This window comes from Protobothrops mucrosquamatus, unplaced genomic scaffold, assembly GCF_001527695.2.
Source record: "Protobothrops mucrosquamatus isolate PMUCROS unplaced genomic scaffold, P.Mucros_1.0 scaffold1389, whole genome shotgun sequence".
NCBI lineage: Eukaryota > Metazoa > Chordata > Lepidosauria > Squamata > Viperidae > Protobothrops > Protobothrops mucrosquamatus.
The window spans coordinates 150042-176523 of NW_015387576.1; the positions used below are offsets into that span (position 1 = coordinate 150042).

At 39.0% G+C, this 26482-nt stretch overlaps 1 protein-coding gene across 1 annotated transcript; it reads left to right on the plus strand.

Moving 5' to 3' along the window:
- Positions 1 to 3351: 3351 nt before the first annotated feature.
- GNAT2 (G protein subunit alpha transducin 2) lies at positions 3352 to 26407 on the plus strand. Its single transcript, XM_015821725.1, has 8 exons — positions 3352 to 3469; positions 14102 to 14144; positions 15561 to 15702; positions 17571 to 17728; positions 20828 to 20956; positions 21634 to 21763; positions 23645 to 23798; positions 25356 to 26407. Exons 1-8 carry the CDS (start codon positions 3352 to 3354, stop codon positions 25544 to 25546), a joined length of 1065 nt encoding a protein of 354 aa, XP_015677211.1. The 3' UTR covers positions 25547 to 26407.
- The last annotated feature ends 75 nt before the right edge of the window (positions 26408 to 26482 follow it).

The following is a 26482-nucleotide window of genomic DNA, read 5'->3' on the forward strand; positions in this document are numbered from 1 at the left end:
ATCCTTGCAACAATCAGAGGCCCAGCATTTGCGGAGCTTCAGTCTTTATTTCTCAGTGCTTCACAAGCAAAAATATTTTTCCTTCTCAGGAAAACCCTGATGCTGTGGCCTTATCTGATCTCACTCCATAACCTTTCTGAGTGCCAGGAGGCAGCAATTCCCAACTTTGGTTGTGTTTACCCTGCATAATACCATGGTATGATAATCAATAGTCCATTGAATAAACAATTACTGGTGGGGTTCATACCATATGCAACAACACAAGCCACATAATTGCTCACTGTGTGGTATGAAACCAACTTTTGGCTATTTTTGTTTTCCTTTGAGAAAAGCTAAAATGATCATTTCCATTGTTTGGGAAAGGCTGCCTGGAACTAATTTTAACAAGGCATAGTTATGGGAGAGGCTCAGCAGAGGGAAGCATTTGACTTGGTCAGACCTGGTTAGTGCCTGAATCAGAGACCACCAGGGAATTCCAAGATTCTTGGCTAGCTGGAAAAATGTTTTTAAAAATCCACAAAGAAAACCAGTCCCATATTATTATTGCCTAAGTAATCATAGATATGTGCTGATATGATCACCAGGAACCCAGCTTGCCTTGAGGGCATCTTAAATAATTTCTTTAGTCATGGAACAAGAGTTAACAATAAAGTACCAGTAGGAACTACTCAGTGCAGATGTATGTGTTCTACTCTGTGCAGGGCAGAAAAGAAATTACAGTCCAGTCAAACTTTCAGCATAGCAACAAATTGCACCACATAGAGATGAACAAGTTTATAACTGCTGCAACTAATGTTCAATAGTGACACAAAAGAAGCATTTTATTTATATTGTGCACCATATCCTCAGGATTCATTAGACAAAGGTTATCTGGGATAGCAGAGTGTTAGCAAGGCACCGAATCCCATCTAGCGGGGGAGACAAAGGCAGCATGTGATATCATGTATATCACAACTTCATGTAGATGACTATTGTATTGTGCCTTGTTCATAGCATTTTTGACTGGTGCAAATTACATAATTTGTGTCATTTGACTGATAATGTTATGATAAATGGGACAGGATGATGACCTCTACCAGACATCTGTGATCCCCTTCCAAGGCATCTGCACAACTAATTGAAAAACCCAGATTCATTGTAAGATAAATAGCAGACAAGTGACTCGTTGGAAAAACAGCCACTACTGAGATAATATTGCTAAAGTGAGGGATGCCTTATATGGAAATGACATTGCAGCTAGAAAGGCTTAAGGCTAAACTAGATCTGGAATTGAAAAGAAAATATAACCCATTCCTCTCCTGTGACTCTATGATTCTTGGGAAACCTCTCTTCAGCAATTGGAATGGGAGATTTTCATGCAAACGCAACAGTATAGATTCAAGGTCCCTAACATCTGCCAATCAATTTTAACAAAGCTATAAAGACCCTTATGCCATCATGCTTGTTTTGGCCCATAAATAACATAAAATTCTTTCCTGATTTTTTTTTTTTTTTTTTTGCTTAAAAGAAAGCATGATTTGGCTGAATTTCTGTGAGGAGAAATTTCAGCAATCCCATGTCACCAGAAATTGTACCAAAACATAATGTCAAACTGAGAGTACCGAAGAGAAATATATCTGTAGTTGAGGGGTTCTTGGTGCACTTGTAGCTTGGTTGTTTTCTTGCAGATATTTCACTATCCAAACTAGGTACTGTAACCTCATCAGTGCTGGTCCTATGAGCCTTCATTTCAGCCCTCAGCTACAAATATTCTCTTTTATTGATATCTGTAGTTTTTGATCCCCATAAATCTATGAGTGTTATCATTATCTCAATTTCTACTTTCTTTTCCAAGAAAATGTAAATAAAAGGCAAATACCTTTTCATATGATAGCCCATGTGAAAACTGATCAGATAAATGCAAATAAATGTGTGTGGTTTTTTTAAATGATCAGACTCTGATGATGTTACCTACTAGCAGAGGAGAATGTCTCACACAGCCTGCTGAGAAATTAAGGAAGGCCTCTCCTCTAGGAGGCCCTGTTCTGATCCAGAGAACCACGGATCCCTCTAGAACTGCACCCCTGCCCATTTAAGAATTTGTTGTGGCAAAATGTAAGGATTGATTGGAGGGTGGGAGAATTCGCTGAATGAAGATAACATTTTAAAAAGCTTAAGTGGCAGGGTGGAGAGAACCATAATAAGCCTGTGCAATTCTTCTTGCCAGCCTTTAAGGATTAAACTCACATATTGCCCATCTTTTGAATTATTTTAATATTTTCTTCTTTCCAGGAAGAAATAATGGAAAATATGTTCCTTTGAGGAAGGGGGGAATTCCACCCTTTATCCCAGCCTACTCAGCCAGCTGATACAATTGGAAACACTGAAATGCGAGACAGATTCATCCCAATTCAAAGTCCAATGTTTCTAGGATTAATAGTCATATTCCTTTCCTATGTAAAGGACAAAACAAACAAAAAACAAAAGACCCCAACCCTATATCACTGTCTATCACTTCTATGTTCATCTCGGAATCTTTGGGTAAGGTCTTTTTTTTTTTCAATCACATCAGGCTGACAAAACTGGGTCCTTGAGGCAGTCTGTTGAAAAGCTTCCAATGGCAATCTTTCCTGAAGATCTTCCTGCTGTTATCTTTATTCCAANGACTTGTCTAGTGGAGAGTGAGAGATGCTGTCAGAACCTGGTACACTTCCTGACTATGTGGGAGAGATCAGCAAGGGAATGTTGATAACTGCATCCGATTGCACATGCTTTCACTGCTTGGGGATAACTGCTGTTCAGTTCTACAGGATTGCATGGGGATATTGGTGTATAATTTTGCCACAAACGGATATCTTTAAGTATTAGCACATACCTTAATAGTCCTTTATTTAAGAGAGTACTTTTTGTCAATAATGGTAATCCCTGGTTTGCACGAAGGGGAAGGTGGCTGCTAACAAATTCTTACATTATATAACTCTCTATTCCATACTGCACAACTCCTCCATGTCAGTCTAAGTTCTTCTTTTCCCCGCATTAATCTTGGACATCTTGGCTTTTTATAATTGGATTTTGCAGGACATGTGATGAGATAAAAACTCCTCAGAGCTATTGTAACAAAACTGGGTTACCCTACAAGTGGGAGGGAGAAGGAGAGAAAAAGTGCAGTGCAAGACAAATGCTTTGACTTGATGCTACCTTCTTAACACTCTTGGACCAATAATCTGTCAGCCTACCGCTTCTAAGCACGGCACATCTAAGAAGCACCTTGTTTATCACTCTGGAGATAGAAATAGCTGAGACCAACAATTTGAAGACCTGGAAAAAACAGAGGAATTGGAGGGGCCAAACAAAGTAGAAGACGAAGGTGATATGGGTAGTGGAGCAAGTGCTGAAGACAAGGAACTTGCTAAGAGGTCAAAGGAGTTGGAAAAGAAGCTTCAAGAAGATGGAGATAAAGAGGCAAAGACAGTTAAGCTACTCCTGTTAGGTAAGTGTAATATAACAGGCCATTTATCTTCATGAAGGATGTCTTTACCTCTTCATTTTTTGTGGATCCTAGCATCCTTACCTTGGGTGGGGTCAACAAGTGAAGACTAGTGTAGAACTGCTCTTCCTGCACATTTTCTAAATGCTGTCCACAAAGCATTCTGAAGTTAGACACCAGTTGCTCAGTATCGGCAACAGCAGCTCAGATGGAAAAATCTTTAATTTGGTTAGATTTGGTTAGAACTAAGGTTTGGGGTGATTCCGATATAAACAAGAAATTTAAAAAATTAGAAACTTAGATTTTCTGTTTCCTGAGGCAAATTTGTATCAATGGCAGAAGATAGAACAGTGGGACAAATAACTGCAGTCCATTGGTTATAATGAGAGATCACAGAGATCCTTTTCAGAAGTCAAGGGCACCATGTCTGTTAGAAAAGATTAAGTATTTCCAAGAAAGATAATGTAATGCTAAGAAGTGTGGAAAGACAGCTTATGTTTCAGAATCAGTAAAATTCTCCCTTATGCTGGAATATTTTCCATGATTAAAAATAAAAGTAAAAGTAAAATTTTGGAAAGGAAGGAAGGAAGGAAGGAAGGAAGGAAGGAAGGGAAGTAGGGAGGAAGGAAGGAAGGAAGGAAGGATTTCACCTAAAATAGTTTCCTATACAATTGGCTCTTCTCAAATGTGCAGTGAACTTGCTATGTAATCATTGTTACTGTAAATTTAATTTTTGCCCTATGAAGGAGGCATTGGCAAACAACTTCCAATTTTTTTGGGCAAGAACACTGCAGGACCTTGACCTGGCAGTCATTAGGAGTCAAAAATTGACTAAAACACACACAGACACACATCAAAAAACCCTTAATTTTACCAGCAGTCCATAAGTACGGGGCATTGAAAATGCATTGACATTAAATATAATAATAATAATAATAATAATAATAATAATAATAATAATAATAATAATAATAATAAATGATTTATTAAATATATATATATGCTTCCCAACTGCTAGAAACTCTGGTTGATTTACTATTGTTGAAAATATTTAACAACAAAAAAAGTAAATAAATAAAACAAAACAAAAACTAGCAGAAGACAGAAAAACAACAGTGGCAAAGAAAACAAGCCCAGAGGGGAACAGAAAGCAAGAAAGGGGTATCACATCCTCATCAAAGACCTGAGGAAAGAGACAGGTCCTTAGCACTCTTCAAAATACCAGTAGGTTGGGACCCATCTTAATTTTGAGAACTCTTATTCCAGAAGGCAGGCACTGCTACAGAGAAGGCATGGTTCTGGGTTCAGACAAATGGCTTTATTTAATTGGTGGAATTCAGAGGGAATACAAATCGAACTGGCCAGATAGATACTATGGAAGGTAAAGAGACCCCAAGTACCAGGTAACCTATGCCATAGAGGGCTTTTATAGCTGGCAACCGACACCTTGAATTGCACATGGAAATAAACTGGCAACTGGTGCAGTGAAGCAGAGGTGTTCCATGGGCATACTGAGGAATGTCTGTCACTGCCTATATTGCTGGATTCTGGATCAGCTGAAGCTTCCAGATGGTCTAGACTAGAGCATGTTGCAGTAATCAAGCTCTGAAGTGACCTGAAAATAAACGACTGTCTGAAGGGTCCACTCATCTTGGAAAGGAAACAACTGGCACATCAGATGAAGTTGGATAAAAGCCTTTCTAGCCACAGCTGTTCACTGAGCAGGAGCTGTGAGTCCAGGAAGACTCCCAAAGTGTGTCACCCCTCCAAGGTCAAAGCTGGAATATCCCCAGATCTGGGTGATCCAAACATCCACAGTTACTTGGTCTGGGAAGGATTGATTTGGACATGGTTTCTTCCGATCCAGACCTGCACAGCCTTCAGGCACTGGAACAGAACCGTGACAGCTTCACTTAGCTGGTTCAGAGTTGAAAGACATAACCCGATGTCATCAGCAATCAGTGGATGACCTCACCCAGAAGTTTCATATAAATGTTGAAAAGGGAGGGAGAGAAGCATGCATCACCCCACAAATGAAGGACTTAGGGGACAATTTCTCCCTCCCCACTAACATCAAATGCAACCAGCCCAGGACAAAGGAAGAGAACCACTGTAAAACAGTGCCCCTAACCTATAGAACCAGCATAGAAGGATACTATATTTAATGTTATTGAAAGCCTTCAGGAGTTCAAGGAGCTCAAAGACAGATGCCCCACCATCATCCCAGTTCTGTCACTGGTCATCAACAAGTGCAACCACAGCTGTCTCAATACTAAATCCCAGTCTGGAACCTGACTGAAATGTTATCTATTTCCCATCAGCTGCAGGCTGATTACCTTCTCAACAACCTTCATCACATTTAAGATTTGGCTGCCCTCTCAGATTTGGTAGCCAGCTCTCAGCTGTGCCTTCATGCTGTGCTCATCTCATTTGTCCTGTGAGCCATATACAAATATATATACAACTTTGCATAATATAACATCATTGAAAGTGCTATGGCCATAACAGCAGACATGCCCTCAGTACCATCCATCTCTACTGGTGCACAATAAAAGACATGTAATTAATGCTCACTCAACTCCACTGGAACATATGTCAGAGGTGAGGTGAAAATAACAACTGCAACTACAACTCTGACTAGCAGCTATTCTGGGCAGTTTACAACACAGTTGGATTTTATTTCCTGTATTATCAGTGCCCTAATCCATCTGCTGAAGAATGGATATGGTAGCCAGGAGCAACCAGATGCAGAAGCAACAATCCATCATCCTCTACCATCCTGAATGACTATAATACATAATGTCTTTGGACCATCCTGTCCACCTGATGGGTGCTTCAACCAACGTGCAAGGATTTTGCTGGTCAGCAACCCAGGATCATAATGCTGCGGAGAGTGGAAAGGACATCTAGATGATACCTAAAAGGTGCTTTAAGCTGAAAAATGCTTGGTGCTCTTCCCTCTGCTGACCTGTGCCTTGCAATAGCTGAAGACAGTTTGACGTTCTCCCATACCACACTACTCTCTGGCCCCAAATGTGCCTACTTTGGTGGTGGAGGTGTGTGAGAGGGACCACTATCATTGTGTGCTATAAACGCAAATTCCAATAGGGGTAGCTCCCTTATTCTATACTAGTTGTACCCTGCCACGCGTTGCTGTGGCTCAGTCTGGTTAAATGGAAAAGAAAGAAAAGAGAAAGCGTACGTTTGTAATATGTTTAATTTCACAATGCTAGCGTGTGTTGCTTTTATGTCCAACAGATGGTGCTGTTTTTCAAAAAAGCATGTTTTTACCTGTCACAGGTGTGACATCTATATAATAGTAGGTATATAAAAACACATGCGTATTCAAATGCAACATTGTGTCAAAATTTCAAAGCAATCAGTGAAGAACTTTTGGAGATTTAAGATTTTGAACAAACGAACATTTACATTTTTATTTATATAAGATAGCTCCTGAACCTTGACAAAACCAGGGCATACACATCTGCATTCACACAGAGAGCTAATCAGAAGACTTGACTTCCCCAATGAAATGGGCTTTAACAGGAAGCTAGAAACGGAAATGTTCTTGAAAAATTAAAAAAAAAGATTTGATTTTAAAAGTACTGGTATTAAGTAGTCCTCGCTTAGCAACCATAAATGGAATCAGCAACTCGGTAGCTAAAAGCCACTGTCCTAACTGGAAAAAAATCACATGACCACAAAGAGTTTATAATCTCACTTCCCCTTTGCTTGTTAAGCTGCAGACACTAAGCAAAAAAAAAAAAAGCCTTTTGGATTAACTCTGCTTGTCACAAGACAGTTGTGAAGTACGCAAATGGCAATCACGTGACTGTGGAACACTATGACCATTGTAAATGCGAGGATTGGTCACAAAGTTATATTTTTAGCGCCATTGTAACTTCAAACAGTCACTGCATGAGGAAGCTAGTAAGAGAGGACTACTTTCAATGGAATGGGTGGAAGGGTGGTTTTCCCTTCCCTTTTCATCTAAGACAACTCACAATAATAATAATAATAATAATAATAATAATAATAATAATAATAATAATAATAATAATAATAATAATAATAATAATAATAATAATAATAATAATAATAATAGTAAAGTTGGAAGGGACCTTGGAGGTCATCTAGTCCAACCCCCTGCTCAGGGAGAAAACCCTATACCATTTCGGACACCCAGCTACACCCAGCTATACTGAATCAAAACTGGTAGTAAAAGTAATAACTAAAATGAGATTGGGGATGTAGAGCGAGATACTATTAGATATTATTAGTCACCACTGCTGCAACAGAAGCAACCAGTACAAGGTTGAGTCCAATGGCTTCTAGTAGCAATTTCTTTCTCTATAGTTTGTTCTCCACTCTTTCACATGGCCAGTTAGATCTAGAATTGTTCTATCTGTCCAATGGGCTCTTTCATTCCTAAACTCAGATCACCTCTTCCCCTAACAAGTACAGGTAGTCCTCAACTTATGATCAGTTCAAAGTTACTACAGACCTGGAGGCTATTTAGGATCTTGAGTCGAAATTCCAATGGTTGGGCTCCCATCCACGAACACGTGACCAAACTTTGGGTGCTCGACAACCAGGGCATACTACAGCTTTCTGCAGCATCCCAGAGTCGTGTGACTGCATTTAAGAACGCTGTTGCCGAAAACCAGCATTTACTTCTGATTTTGGAAAGCCATTGGTTTATTTAACAACCACAGCATTTGCTTAACAACAATGGCAGCTACTTGACAACTACTGTGACGGCTTCACCACCACCAGGAAAAAGGTTGTAAAATCACACCAATCACATGACTAACTGGTTTTACAACCATCACAAATTACGACCATGATGGACTGGCTCCATTACATTGAAAAGTCCAGTGCTATCTATATAAGCCAGTAGCAACAAGTCTCCCTTGTTTACTGACACAGAGACAGGAGAATTCAAAACTCCCCAACTGAAAGTGAGAAGACAACACTGGATGATAACTAAACCACAATGAAACTGAAAACACTTCCCCCCCCCAAAGTAATTGTGTTTTTAATCTATGTCTGGAACAAAACTATCTGGGACACAGCTGTTTTTTGTTTGGTTTGGTTTGTGCATGAATTGCCCAAAACCTGTCTTATTCCTTTCAGCACTCCCTTTAATACATTAACTGATGAGTTAAAACATGGAAGCTTCATTGTAACATGGCATTACCACTACCCTGAGAAAAATATAAAAAATTGGATTCAAGTGACTTAGAATACTGTTACTCATTTTAGTCAATGAGAGTTCAAGTTAGTAGTGATAACTTCAAGTTTTTTTTCTGAATATTATTAAATCTGGACTCAGCCCAAACTTTCATTCTTTTAAGTGTGACGCCAGAGACCTTAGTTTCTTCCCTCCAGCCACATTTTCTGCTTCCATGAAATTGACTTGTTTATGGAAACTCTCTGAGTATTAGCTTTAATATGCAGTACTCTTCTGATACGCACATTTCTAGGTTCTCGATTGTCACAAATATGCTAGAATTCTGTCAAATGTTATCTAGTTGCAAGTGGTAATCAAGAGCTCAGGTTCCATAAATGCATCTAGAAAGTGAATTTGTTGAATGAAAACTGCCAGCAGGTTAATTTATTTTAAAAAGTAACACAAGGGATACTTGAGACATGAAAAATTTAGGCTCAGGTGTGTCTTCCAGCCAGTTGTATGAGTTTCTAGTAGTTTAATATTCACCTTGGCAGCAACTGAGAAACAGATGCAAGCAACAAGGAATAATTTTTATGATTAGATCAAGGAAAGGGATTAGAGCAGTGGTTCTCAACCTTTTTAATGCCGCGACCCCCAACCGGTCGTAAGTCGAGGACTAAACCGGTCGTAAGTCGAGGACTAAACTGGTCATAAGTTGAGGACTAAACCGGTCGTAAGTCGAGGACTACCCAACCGGTCATAAGTCGAGGACTTTCCCTGCCCGGGAGCGCCGCGCATGCGTGGTTCCGCCCCCTGCGCCGGCCGAGGCGTAGCTGGCAAGTGGCAGAGACGGAGCAGGCCGACCACCAGCTGGCCCAGCTCAAGGGAGGTAAGGCACCCGCCGGAAAAGGGGAAAAAAATGGCGGACAGCCTTGCTTGGCGACCCCTGTGAAATGGTCGATCGACCCCAAATGGGGTCGCGACCCATAGGTTGAGAACCGCTGGATTAGAGTGAAGGGAGTCTTGCCCAGTCTAATGTTCTCCCTATGCCAGGGGTCTTCAAACTTGGCAACTTTGAGACTTGTGGACTTCAACTCTCAGAATTCCTCAGCCAGACATGGCTGGCTGAGGAATTCTGGGAGTTGAAGTCCACAAGTCTCAAGGTTGCCAAGTTTGAAGACCCCTGCCCTATGCATTGAACTACAATCCTCATTGTCCCTAGTCACCTTGCTCAGCAGCTGTTTGTAATTTAACTTCTAATTCAACATACCTGGAGGGCAGTGGTTTGAGGAAGGCTGTAGTAGGGAATGTATGAACAGAGATGTCACCATGGCTGGGGTAAAAATCTGCGCTCTGCTTAATTCCTGGAGATTTAGAGGCCACAGTGAAGGCAGGCCTGGCCTACTCTATTGCTATTTTTGCTGTTTAGCTCAGCCCACCCTAATACCTGAATTGGAAACCTCAGTAATGAAGAGATGGGGGTTGGATGAGGTGTCGTCCCGTACGTAGAATGAAAAATATTTTAATCCTGGCTTCTGCTCCATGGCTTCGTGAGATAACATTATTGTAGAAACAAGTGTACTACAGTTCATGTGGTAGAAGTCACTTAGATCAGCAGTGCTGGTTGTGGAGGCAAGCAGGCATAATCGGTTCTTATGTGCCTCCTGGCAACTTGGATTCATCACAGTAACAGCAGGGAAACTGGAATTAAAGTGCTTAAGCTCTAATTCTAAGCAGCTTCCCGGTTTGAACTAAACAAGCAGCTTAATGTGATGAGATCAAGAAATGGTGCAATGGTTGCTTAAATTAGTGAAGAGCAACAGAAGAAACATTTTGTTAAGGAAGAAGAGGAGTGTGTTTTAGGAAGGCTAGTGCTTCTAGAAAGCAAATAACTAATGGTTTGGAGTAAAAATATGAGCCAGCACTTGCAAAAATAACTTAGTCTTGCAGCTAGGAGTCACTGTGTTTTAGGTAAATGCATTTCTGAATATCTATCTGTGTGCATATGATTACATTTTAGTAACTTGATAGAATGTTTAATATAATCCAACCTAAAGCAATGTTTTCTCAGTCTAGGGCTATTAAAACTGGAACTGTAGTTCTAGGTATAGTCAAAGACAGAGGGGGAAACATTTACAGTGCAATCCTATATACTGCATGTCTATGTAAAAATAAAACTCATTAAAGTTGGTATTATCTATACAAACTCCGTGTATCAGGTTGAAGCCTAAAGATCTTATTTATTCCTGTATACAAAATGTCTTGGTTATCAAGAGGCAAGTATTTCCATATAATGACAAATTACTACAGACAATTCTAGCAGTGAATCTATATGAGCTTTTATCATCACTGGGTAGCCTCCTAGATTATTTTTATGCAGACAGAGATATGCAAATATTTCATCCATATATGTTTCATATTTCATAGAAAAAACTTTTTTGCATTGTAGTAAAGATTCTTGTAAGCAAGCTGTGTGAATAATTCATTCTGTTACAAATGAGGGTAGCACTAGAAATCATTTGGAAAACATGATCAGACTTGGCCTATATATTATCAATCTACTTGAGCGCTTCCAGGTACAGGATTTAAAAAAAAGACCTTTGAACATTTATATCCCAACCATATTCATGCTATGGTAGATTCCCCACAAACCTCTTCCAATAGAAGAAGTCGGAATTGGCCTGAATTCCCTCTAATTCCAGCTGGTGCCCACATCTAGTAAGATTGAAAAGGCACTCCCAAATTTCACCACAAAGAATTACAAAGGAAAGGCAATGAGGTTGTGTAAAAAAGCTGCTCACAGTGAGCTGTCCCACATCTGATTTGATTTCCATGGTAATTTCCTCCTTAATAATTAGTGTGACTGGTTTTTTTTTTAAAGGACTGTGTGTCACAGTAACTCCCACAAGCATTTTAATTTTCCTTCCTGGCATGTCATGCTGTTAAATTATGATCCTTCGTCTTTTGTAAGCACATTTAAACTATTCCATTCCAGAAGACCTTCTAGAACAGTGTTTTTGAAACTTAACAACTTTTAAGATGTGTGGACTACCATTCCCAAAACTCCCCGGTCAGTGCTGATGAGGAATTCTGGGACTTGTGGTTCATACATATTACAGTTACCAAGGTTCAAAACACTACTTTAGAATAAGGCAGTCATAACCAACCCCGATAAGGAGATTCATCACCTTATTCCTAGAGGTTTCAGGGCATCTGCAGAGAGCTTATTTTCCCTCATTTTTACCACTCTCCCTTCCAATCCTCTGATATGCTAGCATCGTCATAATTGTTGGAAAAGATGCCCAAATGCAGAATGCTGCCATAGTCCCATTTCAAGTCTTGGTTACAGAGTTGTCATGCAATTAAGGTCTTGTTCTGGGTGTCTGGGAAGCTTTTGATGGCTCTCATTGCTTTGGCTACCATTTTCTACACTTGTTCTTTACACACATTGGGATTTTGGGAAAAATGAGGAATAAATGGACAGAAATAAATGTGGAGCAATAATGGAGGATCTGCGTGGGTTGCTAGCCATTCTCTTTTCTTCTGTGAAGGGAGATCCTTGTTTACCCATAAACCGGGAGGACCCTGTGCAGGCCTAATAAGATGCTTAGTTGCTGCTCATCTTGGAAGACAGCAACTAAACACTGTCAGACACTTCTCTGTGTTCAAGCATTGGGCCGTGAATGCTCTCCACTAGCTCTAGGCTTGCAAGCACACAGGTGTGACTTGGCTCATGGCATCATAGGTGTTGTGTCCTGAGCCTGCTGGAGTGGTGAGCAGGCTAAGAATTGTTGCAAATGGTCCCGGGCAAACCAAAAGCTGCCCGGGACCAGACTGGTCGGCGCCAGCCTTGTGCGCATGCGCAAGGTGCAAAAACGGGCAGTTCCTATTGGTTAACGCTGTCTGGGTTTAGGGCCCTATAAAAGGCCTGTGCGCCTTTTACTGCTTGCTTGGTTGTAGGAGAAGAGTAATAAAGAGCTTGTTTGTTCACCATGTGTCTTCGTCAATTGCCAATGAACGGAATGCACAACAATAAGGTCATCACAAATTAATAGAGAGTGAAGAACACATTCATCATGCTTAAGTGGATCTGGAGGTCAACCCAGAGAAAAACATTTCTCTGTATTTTTAGCATGCAATAACTTCAATGTTGACATAACTCTGGGTGGCAGAGAAATAACTAATGTATATTAGTTATTTGTTCAGACTGGGGCCTTCCTAACAGAGAGCATCTTTAAAAACATTTGACCTAAGAGAGGCATTTCATGTATGGGAATGGGAAAATGAAGGCTGCTCTTTCCGTAGCCTGGAGAATTAAAGGGAAGGCTCCCTTTTATTTACCATTTAAACCAGTGAGGTTTTTTTAGGCTCAGGTGATACATTCTACTAAGCTATGGTTTGTTTTAATAAATTGCTGAGCCAGATCAATGGCAGAGTTTACATTAAATCAAGATCAAACAAGTCATATTATGGCATAATACAGTTTATGAAGCTGGTATCCACAGACTATAATATGGTTTAAGGTTAACTTGTTATATGAAACATACTGGTTTGTGTTAACAGTATATTGCAGAAGGTTAGCCAAATGTAGTTCGTTCAGCAGATATAATATCATATTTGAGCTAAGCCAGTTTCACATGTCACCTTTTTCTAGTTTTTTTCAAGCACTATAAGTATAGTCCTCAACTTACAACCATAATGAAGACTGAAATCAGAATTGATTGCCAAGCACTCTAATTTTGATCACATGACATGTGAATGCTCTGACTGGTACTAACTCACTTTTTCGATGTCATTGTAAATTTGAACAAATGGTTGAAAGTCAAGGACTACCAACTGCTCTCCTGTAATAAGATGTAACCTACAAGCATGAACATCAGAGAAGAATCTTCTGAGATCACTGATCATTGATCTTCCTTCACAGAAAAACATATGTTCCCCATGATGTTGTCTTTATGATAGGCCAGTCATAATGGCTAATTTTTCATGTTGCACTAAGCTATCATTCTATTTTTTTTTTTTACTTTTGCCTTGGTGCAAGGCATGAATCTAGCCATTTCTTGCAAATCATGGTGTAGGATCTAGTTATAATGCCTGTTGTCTGTGCGTGGATGCTAGGAGTGGTTGAAGCATATTTGGAACTTCAGTGAGAATCTTCAAACTTAAGTAAGACTTGAAGAATATTCTTGAAAAAGCAATGGCAAGCCATTATAATATTGTTGCAAAAAAGACTACCTGAATGAACCACTAAGTCAAGCTTATTGAGACTTGTGTATGAATAAGGACATTATGGTTGGTTTAGCAAACCAATTCACCATGCCCTAATAATTCATCAGTATAATAGTTGAATATATTTCCAGTTGTGATCTCACAATAATTACAGTAGGAAAGCAATACATAATTAACACAGACCATCCTCTGTCTGCAAAGAAATTCTGACATTAAGCTGTTTTTCATTCCAGGTGCTGGTGAGTCAGGGAAGAGTACAATTGTCAAACAGATGAAGTGAGTATCCCCTTCAAGATCAGCAATCAGGAGCTCAAAAGTTAGCTGTACCCAGCAGCATTTTTAATTAGGCGTTGTCCCACATTGGTTCACGTTTATAGATACTTTTCAGGTTGTTGGCAGCAGGAGTGGGCTGAGGCAGATAACTTAAACTGATTATGGAAGGCTTAGTACACATAAAAATAGCATGTGGTTAAACCAACTGAGGACAACAAGTGGCAACTGCTTGCTTCATAAATTGATTTTGGATAGGATCAAGAGGAAATACCTTTTCATACAACAGTATGTCATGGAGCAATCAATAACTGCTCGCCTGCACATATGATTTAAAGAACTCCCATGCTGGCTCAGGAATTCTGGGAGTTGAAGTCCACGAGTCATAAAAGAGCCAAGATTAACTACCCCTGGTTTAGGGTGTCCCTTTTTTTAGGCTGGTGGATGGAAATGACCATTTAAAGCCAGGTGCTCTTCCTTTAGCATGGTCTTCACTAAGTCTTTTTAAATGAACTTAGTAGGAACTAAATTAGGCTTAAAACTAGAGTAATACTAGGCAAGTGCAAGCTGCATTGAAGATGGAGTGCACAATTATCCACAGCAAGAATTAACTATTGCTACAAGATGTCCTCTCATCAACTGAGTATTAAAATTAAAGTGGTGCAGCACTTGGCACTGAAATGCCTAAAAGTGCTTCAGAGTGCATAAGGGTAAGAACATGGCCTTATCAATAACACCTTCTTGGGGGAAAGTGCATTTGCTTTTACCTTTTGCATGCAAGAGCTCAGATCAGAGGCTGGCCTCAGCCTTCTTCAGCAGAAACCTGATGTGCCAAGCCAATGTTTTTGATTACCCAAACTGACACTAGTACTCATAGCTTGGAACAAACTAAGCACTCAAAATCCCTGCTAGGTGAGTTGCTACAAAAAGCAGAAGTTGGTAGAAGACAGAAGAGTTAATAATAATAATAATAATAATAATAATAATAATAATAATAATAATAATAATAATAATAATAATAATAATAATAATAATAATAATAATAATAATAAAGTTGGAAGGGACCTTGGAGGTCATCAAGTCCAACCCCCTGCTCAGGCAGGTAATCCTATACCATTTCGGACAAATGGCTGTCCAGTTTCTTCTTAAAAACTTGATATGGAAGTCATGATGTTGAGAGAGATAAGAAGGAAAGAGGAGACCAGGGTTTAGACATAACAGGCTGCACCAGATGTTAACATTTCACTTAGTGAATGAGTAACAATACTCTGATTTGTTTCCAGTCCTTGTTGACCCATACAGACTCCTTGGCAGGTGGAGAATAAAACCAAAGACAAAACTAGTACTAAAGCTTTGGAATAAAATCGATGGTAGCATTCCATGTTCAGGACTTGGGTTTTGTTTTTTCTCTTTGTACTACAGAATTATCCATCAAGATGGTTACACAGAAGAAGAATGTATGGAGTTCAAAGCAATCATATATAGCAACATACTTCAATCCATCCTATCAATCGTCAGGGCCATGACTACTCTGGGCATAGATTTTGCTGATTCAGGTCGAGGGGTGAGTGTTACCAACAGCACACTGTACTTCTAACATGTGTTCCCCTGAAAGCAATGACAATGGCTAGAAATTGGGATGCAATACAAGCAGGGTGATTGGAGGTGTCAAAAAGTGGCTGCTATTGCATAATTGAAGTCTAGATATTTTTTCTGACATTGCCTCCCACTGCACAGACAGAGCACAGAACATTTTTTTCCCTTTTACATAGGAAAAATATTTTTGATTTGATCAGGCTGGGAACAGGATTGATGTGTATGTGTTTGTATATATTTGAGACAAGGAGACTGATACAAACTTTTTAAATTTGAGTCCAAGAATGACCATGGGATATTTAAATGATAGTCCAGAATACATATGCTGTTTCACTAATTTTATTCTATGGTTTATACATATTTTTCTTATGGGTTAAAAACATAGAAAACCAAAGAATGTACCTTTATATAAAAAACTAATATTGGAGGACATTCTAGAAGCCTAAAAGATGCACTATGTTCAGATGCAATATATGAGGATAGGATACATACAGTAACAGAGCAGGGTTACAAGTGTGTAAATACTGATAACATGCATCAAGTACAGATGGTTTGTGGAAAACAACCATACTCCGGACTGCTTTTTGGTACCAATACAATCAATGCCCAAAAGCTTATGCCACACAAAATCTCTTAGCCTGGAACATACCACAAGCAGAGTGAACACTGCATTTTGATGTAGTGTATTATGAACCGTGTGGTAGACAATGTGGTTTGTTTATGATTTATGGTTCAGACAACTCCAGACATTTGATGAACTGTTTAAATCATAGTTCAGTAACTATGGGTAAGTGTGTTGCACAAACACGCCCATCACTTCTTTTTGCTACACAACCTAATGAAGTTAACCCCTGGAAGTGAAGTAGGTGTGCTTAGCGCCATCTTGTGATTAAAGAAAAGTTTTGGAGAGCATTATCTGTTTCCTATCCAATGTGCAAAAGCTGATTCATAGAATAATTAGGCCAGCAACGACCTGAGTTATTGTCAAAACAGTCTTACCTCTTACAGTTCATAACAGGAAGTAATGTACTTTTAAAAAGAAAAAAAAGAGAAGCTACTGCTGAAAATGTATAAGACATCAACTAATCCAGGGGTCTGCAACCTTGACAACTTTAAGACTTGTGGACTGTTCAGCTCCCAGATTTCCTCAGCCAGCCAAGTCTTAAAGTTGTCAAGGTTGCAGACCCCTAAACTAATCAACCATATGGTACTGAAAATATGCTATGTTGGAAGAAAGCACTACACAGATTGTGCCAGAATGGCAATACACAATAACACTTCACTAGAGGAAATACTTTTGGTGGACAATCCAGGCCCAACCAAAGTTTTCTCTCTGAAAGAAGCTGATATATTGTCAAGAAAGTTATTACTTTCTTCTATTTTTTTCTCCCCGTACGAATAACAAAAGCAATAGCACTTAGACTTATATATCGCTCCGTAGTGCTTTACAGCACTGTCTGGGTGGTTTACAATGTCAGCATATTTCCCCCAACAATCTGGATCCTCGTTTTGAAGGATGGAAGGCTGAGTCAACCTTGAGCCTCCACCACGATCAAATTCCAGGCTGTGGGCAGAGTTAGCAGCCTGCAGTACTATATTCCAACTATTGCACCACCGGGGCTCAGTGTTCTTCCTTCCACCTGCTTCTCTGCTTTGGTGTTTTCTAGTTTGATGCATGGGTCATATAAAGCCTGTCTCTGCAAGCTAGAACTTCCCAGCTGAAAACAGTGGGCATCTTGTATAGGAGACCTCATAACTACATGAAGATGAGCCTTGCATTCCATATCCAGCCCCCAAGGAAACAAGATTGTGCTTATGGGCTCTGTGTTTTTATAGGATGAGCAACGGCAGCTGTACAGTTTGGCTGATTCCATTGAAGAGGGTACCATGCCCCCAGAATTGGTGACTTGTATAAAGAAACTTTGGGCTGATGGAGGAGTTCAAGCCTGCTTTGATCGAGCAGCTGAATATCAGCTCAATGATTCTGCTGCATAGTAAGTCTGAGCCAACTATTGCATCTATGAAAGATTACCTTATTGGGAAGCCAATTAAGCCCCCCCCCAGAGGACTGTGATAATGAGATTGCACAAATGTCATATCAACATAAGATATTTGTGCAATCACATTATCACAACCCTTTGTGAAAGTGAGATGGCAACTCCTCAACTTGTTAATAGGAATTTCTCCTTGCATAGTTTGTTGTCTTTTCAAATAAAACCAGTTGTCTTGTGCATGCTTCAAAAATGATTTGGAGAAGTGGTTCAGAATATGTGGAAAATTAGATCAACATCTCTTTAAAACAGCTATATGGATGCTTCAAAGAGTGTTGTGCTTGCATTTCTTAAATCCTGCCAAGAGTACTACAAAAATTTGTCCAGGCAGTAGCCAGGAGAGTCAATACTGACTCAAAGACAAAAAGAGAGAGACCCTTTTCAGTCTAACCTGGTTTAGAAACAGAGAGACATCAACTTTATTGAATTTGCTTGATATCTCAGCACTTTTGATGCTGTCGGTCACCATATCCTCCTGAGCCATCTCCATAAGCTTGGCAGGGAGAGAGTGTGGGGCAGAACCAATATACTGTGGTAAAGCAATTCCATTCCTATTTATAGGGATGGTCCTAGAGTGTGTCTCTGCTTTTTTGTGGAATAATAGCAAGTATTACATGAATCTTAGCGGGATAGACATTAGTGAGAAATGATGTCAGTATGCTGATGATGTTAATGTTCTACTTTTCTATAATGCCTGAATCAAGAGGTGTGGCATTTATTCTGGAAATTGGGGTGATATGGATGAGGATCAAGAAGTTCAGGTTGAACCCTGAAGAATTAGGGAGTCTATATCAGATAGCTGTGGTTCCTCAGAAAGAATGGATACATAATTTTGGATGTTCCTAGAGTCATCATTGCCATGGGATCCACAAGAGATTGCTGTGGCCAAAAACATCTGTTTCCAGATTGATTGATATACCAACTTGTAAATAAGAAAAGTCCCTGTTCTATATACCCAGACCTTCTGTGAATGCTGTTTGGTTTTTGTTTATTTTCCATTATTCTGTCATGTTTTTAAATGAATGTCCTATTTTATTCTGTTTAATCTATTGTGTATACTACAGTTTACTAATTGTTCAATTTACAAAACTGTGCAAAGTAAAATATAAATATTAACTGCAGAATACTCCAATAACATGGATAAGGCTGATCATATTTATTCCTACATCTTCTATCCTCATTAGTCAATTTATTATAGTCCTAAGCTGCTTTTGCACAAGTGGGCAGATCTGTACTTTTGAAAGCATGTTGTGTGTGCTTCGAGGAAAAGGCCTTCACAGTGAGCACAGAGAGAATCTAGTGTTGGTTCTAGTAGAACTCCAACGCTGATCAGAACTTGCATGGCTTTCTAAATCCTCTTCTGAAGATGCGTATTTTGATTTCTTAGGGAATAGTTGATTAAGACAAAGAAGAAAATGTTTTCTTAGATTTATTTTCAGCTTTCAGTTATTGCTTTTCAAAACTCTTTAGGAAGGAAAAGATTAATAGGAATGTCATTATTTTGAAGTCAGTCAGGTAATAATTTGGAATTAGGAGAGAATTAAGGAAGGAGTCATTCTAGTTAATAGTCTTGAATAAGTACAATGGAAGTTAGTGAATAAATTTTTGAATAAATTATCTCACAGCCCAAGGAATTCTTGTTACTCATATCTGATTTAGGAGGAGCAAGCAAGTGCTATAAGTGAAGATACAGCCTGCTAGTTTTCCATGATGTTATAATCTTCTTTAACAATCTCAGTTAACAATGTCACTTCTGGGACTGCAAATCCTGATTATATCAGTCACTGAATTTCATTGTGCACTTAGTTTTGGGTATACATATCTGCAATATTACACGTACCTGATTGATCAGACATGATTCAAACTATTTATTTGCATAATTCTGTACTAATATTCAATTTCAAAGGGGAGTTTAGCATTTTGGGAGCAAATATTGCTACAATATAGAGATATAATATGGGATGCATACACCTCCAAATTCCTACTGGTATTGCTGACTAAAAGTTGTGTCTCTTTTTGCCAATTAACATTGTGCAACAGAAGTCTACTAAATCCTTTCAGGCTTCATTCCTAAGCTAGTAACTTTCATATGTGATGGGCTGTAGCTCTTATCTTCCCCAGCCCGCATGACAGCCAACAAGATTTATCATCCAATGTATTTAGAAGGCACTAAATTGGCAAATGCCATATTTACAAAATGTTTATGCAATTGGAAGAGTAAATAGAGCCAAATACTATACAATACACTAGAAAATAAATGGTCAAAAATCTATTAATCTGTTAGCCTTAACAATATAATAACTTGCAATTGCTGTGCAGTCCTAACCAAATTTGAACAGCAGAGGTTTGCCATTTCTGCTCTTGCTACATTAGCCAGGTGTTAACCAATGCTTATAGCACATTTTCCTTAACGGTATACAAAGGACAGCAGAATATGTTGACATTAAATCATAGTAATTTCAGTTTGATATTTCTGGAAGATAGGAGTTCAAAATCCTGCTCAAGGCATTAAAGCTTTAGGAAACTTTGACACAGTTCTATCAAATCATAATATAGATGGCATATGACACATGCTATAATACAGTGATGGCAAACCTTTTAGAGATCGAGTGCCCAAACTGCAACCCAAAACCCACTTATGCATCGTCAAGTGCCGGGTGGGTATGGCCCATTGGCTGGGTGTGGCCAATTGGGTGGGCGTGGCCAATTGGGTAAGCGTGGCTGGGGTGGTAATGGCAGACTGGGTGGGACTAAAAAGTTCAATCAATCAATTTCAACTTTGCAAGATCTTTTTTTTTCCTGCGAGAAGTTGAAAATGACTGATTGAAACTTTTTTTTTTTTTTGCACACGGCGGCAGAGGCCTAAAGCGAAAAGGTTTTATAAAACCCAGCTGAAGGCCCAGGACTGGGGCAACAGCGCGAGTGCCCACAGAGAGGGCTCCGAGTGCTGCCTCTGGCACCCGTGCCATAGGTTCGCCACCACTGCTATAATATATTCCTAAACCATGCTAAGAAATTAAATTGCATCCCATTCCTCTGTAGCTATCTTAATCAGCTGGACAGGATCACCGCTGCCAACTATCTTCCCAATGAACAGGATGTATTGCGATCCCGTGTTAAGACCACAGGTATCATAGAAACAAAGTTCTCAGTCAAGGATCTTAATTTCAGGTGAGCAAAGCCTCTTGATGTCTTCCCTGCTCTGAAATGCTAACTTTTTCTTTCCATTTCCAACTAATTTTTAGGATGTATAAATCCTATTTTAGTTCTGTTTTGCCTTTCCTCCACTTGTATATACTTCAGGGTACTGTGGCATCCAGAAGTCTTTCTGCCACACTTTTTTACCTAATGTGTAAAACTGGCCATTAGCAGCAGGGCACTCTTAGGAGCAACCTTAATTCCATGTCTCTTTGTGCCCCTAGCAAAAGCTTAACTTTTCAAGGTATTTCTATTTCTAATTTGATATCTATTGTTTCAAAAAAAAAATTGTGTTAAATGTTTGACTGAAAAATGGAAGTACTTTTCTAAATTATATTGTCACCTTCACACCTTTGCCTAAGTAGATTGCCCCAAATCTGTGTCTTCTGGATGACTTCACGTTCAATCTCATAATCTCCAAGATCCAAGGATTTTGGAAACTATGAATTGAAATCCTACACAAGTGGAAATTGTGGGAAGCTGAATAGTTGCTTCCCTGTGCATCTTTAACCAGTGTGATAGACTGAACATACGCATCATTCTAAAGTCCCAAACATCTGTTCATTGAAACCACATTGCTTTGGGAAGATTTTCCTCTGGTTTCAAAAGTTCCAACATCATTGTCACATGCACCGTTCTTCTTTCTTCAGAATGTTTGATGTAGGTGGGCAGAGATCAGAACGCAAAAAGTGGATCCACTGCTTTGAAGGGGTGACCTGCATCATCTTCTGTGGCGCTCTTAGTGCCTATGACATGGTCTTGGTAGAAGACGATGATATGGTATGTTTGCTAGCTAGCTCAGACTGTATATACGACGAATGACAGTTCCAAACATATACTTGGTTCCGCTTTGAAATTCATCAGCCCCATAAAAAAAACCCTTTCTACTTCATGCTGATAAAGAATGCCAGAACTTTATAATTGCATTAGCAGCCTGGTTACAGCCAAAGAAGGGAAAATTAAAGGAACTTAAATGTAGCCAGTCGGGTGGTTGGTTTTTTTTGTTTGTTTTTTGTTTTGAAATTGTGCTGCTCCCATTCAAGCCCAAGTAACAAAACAATCTTGTAACTTCAAAACGGTCACTAAGCAAAATGCTCTAAGTTGAGGACTATCTGTATTTCTTCTGACATGCGCTTAAAATATGCTTTTGACAGCAACGATTAAAAGCTGGCATGCAACAGAACAGTCAGAACTTGCAGCATCGTCCTTATTTCTGTGTCTCTCTGTCCTTCACCAGGAATGTTTCACAGATGTACTTAGAAAATAACAAGGTGAGGAAAGCACCTCATGGTTTCTGGAATTCTGTCCAGACCACTTAGCAATGCAGCCAGGAGGGAAGTGGGGTGAGGTGGGGGGCTTAAGACGAAACATTCAGCAATGGATTAAGCCACTTCTGAAAGACTTCTCTCTCCTGGAGATGTACTGTGGGAGGTTTTTTCCCCCCTCCAAGCTCATTTTCAACACAATTTTATTTTTGCCAGTAGTAGTCAGTAGTCCCATTCCATTCCATTTTTTGCAGAGCTATTCTGTTAATAGACCAGTGGACAAAATCCGGAGCACCTTCACAAATTTCTTCCCAACATTCCACTGGAGTTAGAATATTAATGGATGCATAGCTACAGTTTGTTATTTTGTTTACAAGTGTGTCCAACATTCAGAAATCAAAGCCAAGCTAAATGGTAAAGAGCACTCTGAGAGATTAGATGATGATCTAGACCAGGGGTCCCCAACCACTGGTCCATGGACTGGCACTGATCCGCAGCATGCCAACAAGCAGGCCGCACAAACGAGCAAAGCTCCATCCTCAGGATGTCGGCAGTATTGAAAACCACACCACCTCTGGTCTGCAGAAAAACCTTTCTCCATGGCACCGGTCCCTGATGCCCAAAAGGTTGCGGATCTCTGATATACGTAGACCAAGTACTCCTTTGTCATATCCAATGGAGCAAACATTTGTGAATGTGCCTCTCAGGGAAGCAGTTTAAGCTAGCATGACCTCAACATCTCAGTGTTTTCACCATTCTAAAAAGTTGCTTAGCCTTTAAGATTATTGAAGGATGGAGCATTTCCCTTCCTGCATAGGAATTGGGAGTGGCAAAGCCACAAAAACAGCTCATTTTTATCTTCCAGCTAGCATTATAAAGAGTAAAAACTTTGATTAAATGCAACAGGTTGATAAGAAGATATAAAATCATTTTTTTAAATTCAGTATTATTTTGTAATCCAAAACCAAAATGCACTGGGTGTGTGTGTGTAATACAGCATTTAGATCAGCAAAAGAAAAGGCAGGGGCTGCTCCCTTGAGACACATTTTGTCTGGATCCAACCCACTTCTTGCAAGTTGTCTGAAATGTTGTTTTAATGTTAGCAATTATATATGATACTGTTTATTGTTGGTAGTTTTTTGCATTTTTCAATGTGAAGAGTCTACAAACAAACAATTTAACTCTAAGGAAATCATCGGTAGGAATTTGACTTTTAATTTAATCACTGCTTCTTTGCTCCCATCACTGTTGACTGCATACCATTTATTTTGCCTATTTATTGAAATGTTTATTTTTTGTTTAAATTAACAAGCAGCAGAATATTTAATAAGATATTAGGTAGCCCCGGGTACCACTGTTCCTTTTAAACTTAACTTTTTAAAGTTCTTCTCTTTAGAACCGCATGCATGAATCTTTGCATCTCTTCAACAGTATCTGTAATCACAAGTTCTTTGCTGCCACTTCCATAATTCTTTTCTTGAACAAGAAGGACCTCTTTGAGGAAAAAATCAAGAAAGTACATCTCAGCATTTGCTTCCCTGACTATGATGGTGAGTTGGAACATTTCTCTCATTTTCATGAAAGCCAAAATAATTTGCTCAAAGAGCTAAATGAGAAAAAGACTTTCCTCTTACACCAGTGTACAGTTGGCTGGGGCAGTTTCCCCAAATAAGTAACTTCTACATGGAATGGATTAATTACCAACATTCCCAAATAGCATGTCCAGCAGTTTTGCTGGCTTGAAGTTATAGCAGTTCAATACATTTGGTGAGGATCAGGTTGAATATACTTAATGCCTAGAGTTGTTCGATATGAGATGGGCAGCAAATACATTTCATAATGTTGAGACTCTAGAAAGAGTACAGAGAAGAGCAACAAAGATGATTAGGGGACTGGAGGCTAAAACATATAAGGAACGGCTGCTGGAATTGGGTATGTCTAGTTTAATGAAGAGAAGGACGAGGGGGGACATGATAGCAGTGTTCCAATATCTCAGGGGCTGCCACAAAGAAGAGGGAGTCAAGCTATTCTCCAAAGCACCTGAAGGCAGGACAAGAAGCAACGGGTGGAGGAGAGAAGCAACCTAGAACTAAGGAGAAACTTCCTGACAGTTAGAACAATTAATCAGTGGAACAACCTGCCTCCAGAAGAGGTGAATGCTCCAACACTGGAAGTTTTTAAGAAGAGACTGGACAGCCATTTGTCCGAAATGGTCTAGAGTTTCCTGCCTGAGCAACTTTACTATTATTATTATTATTATTATTATTATTATTATTAGTAGTAGTAGTAGTAGTAGTAGTAGTAGTAGTAGTAAATGATACTTTATACATTGATGAACAAAGTGCTAGGTTTGAAGTAATTTACTATTGAAATTGAAATGTATCAATTCAATAAGAAATTCACACACATGCAACTTATTCAATTGATTCAAAAATGGCTTGCTCTATAAAATAACACAATAAAGAAGTTATTACACTTAAGAAATGTAAGCTTTAAAAATGACTGCAGTTACATTGTAAAGGCTTGTCAGGCTTACTGTCAAAGAGAACTACCCATTTCAATTTACATGTTTCATTGAGTTACTTCCTATGCTATATAATATTCATATGAAAGAAAGTGGGAATATGAGCATTTTATTGGTTTCTTTTTGTTCAAGAACTGCTTACAACAGTTCTGATAATAAAATAAGTTGTGGGTTGACACACCAAAGTAATGTAACACTAGTATCACATAAAAAATCATGTTCCAAGATGCAGATGGAAACAGATACAACTGGATTGAAAGATGTGTAGGATATTTCATTTGGTGCAAGAAATCTGTTAAGTGATTTTACCTGCCCCCTCAGTATCTAATCAAGGGTTGGGAACAACGTAGGTAACAATATGGAGGAGTAAGCAAATTGTTACATTTACATTGCTTTTCCTCCAGGAACTCAAGGCAACATATAGCATATACCACTTCTTTTTCATTTCCACCAGGAGAAAATGTTGTTAGATCTAAGTCTCTTCTTGTAAATGAGTAACTCAGGATCCAAACAATAAGTGATACTTAGTGATACTTTTTAACACTTGTTTAGTTTATATTTTCCTATTTCCTTTTCCCAACAGGCCCCAATACATTTGACGATGCAGGCAACTACATCAAGCTTCAGTTTCTTGATCTAAACATGAGAAAAGACGCAAAAGAAATTTATAGTCACATGACTTGTGCCACAGATACACAGAACGTCAAATTTGTATTTGATGCAGTAACAGATGTAATCATCAAAGAGAACCTAAAGGACTGTGGTCTCTTCTAAGATTACAGCTTTTTAAAAGAAAAGGTAATTACATTCAATTATCAGTTCCTAAAGTAGGAATTAGGCAGTAAGTATACTTTAGCATTTCCTTACTTATGCTTGTAACTATACTTCTGAACAGTAGTGCTTAAAGTCAAATGTGCATAATAACTAAATGAAAACAGTTGCCAAGTCAGCTGGGCTACATATATAATAGGAAGCAGCAGTTAAACTGCAACAGGATGCTTGCATTAAAACTATGCAAGTACTCTGCTACAGTATTTCAGTTCTTTTGCCATAATAATTTATAATAATTATTACATCAGAAGAGTTAGCACCATTGCCAAATTCTTCGCTTAGCAATTATTTCCAAAACAGGTTTGAAGATACTAATGCAACAAAGAGAAATTTTAAGGAAATCACAGGTAATAAGGTCCCATGTGATTACAAAACAAGCTCATGTAAGCAAAATCAAAGTTGGTGCTCAGTAAAGGACTCAGGAGTTTTTAAAGGTAAATAGTCTCTCTTAAATCAACTCCTAGTGACTACATAGTCACATTCATGGAGGGAGGAAGCAGGATTGAAAATGACATGGAAGTAGTCAGCCCTTGTCTTCTTTCAGGATTTTTTTTCCAGCTTTTCAATATACCTGAGATTTCCTAGTGGCCACCCTAGCCAAGAACTAGCCATGTACAATTCTATTTAGCTATTTCAAGGTCATCCACAGTGCTTACATGGTACTAGATGTGTAAGGATGCAACTGTTTCCCAAAAAACTGCAGAATCTGTAGATATTGCGAGACTTCACATGCCATGATCACTGAACATGATTAGTAGGAAGTTAGGGTTGAAGCTGAAAAACATCTGAATGTATGCATGTATGTATATACATAAAGTCTATCTTTACATCTTTGACATTCTCTTGACAACTTCAATTTCAAATGTAATTTGATTTCAT

Excerpts from the sequence above, each read along its gene's own strand:
- GNAT2 (XM_015821725.1), top strand. The coding sequence starts at position 3,352 with ATGGGTAGTGGAGCAAGTGCTGAAGACAAGGAACTTGCTAAGAGGTCA. Across the intron at positions 17,729-20,827 it reads CTCAATGATTCTGCTGCATA|CTATCTTAATCAGCTGGACA; the intron begins GTAAGTCTGAGC and ends ATTCCTCTGTAG. Across the intron at positions 21,764-23,644 it reads TGGTAGAAGACGATGATATG|AACCGCATGCATGAATCTTT; the intron begins GTATGTTTGCTA and ends TCTTCTCTTTAG.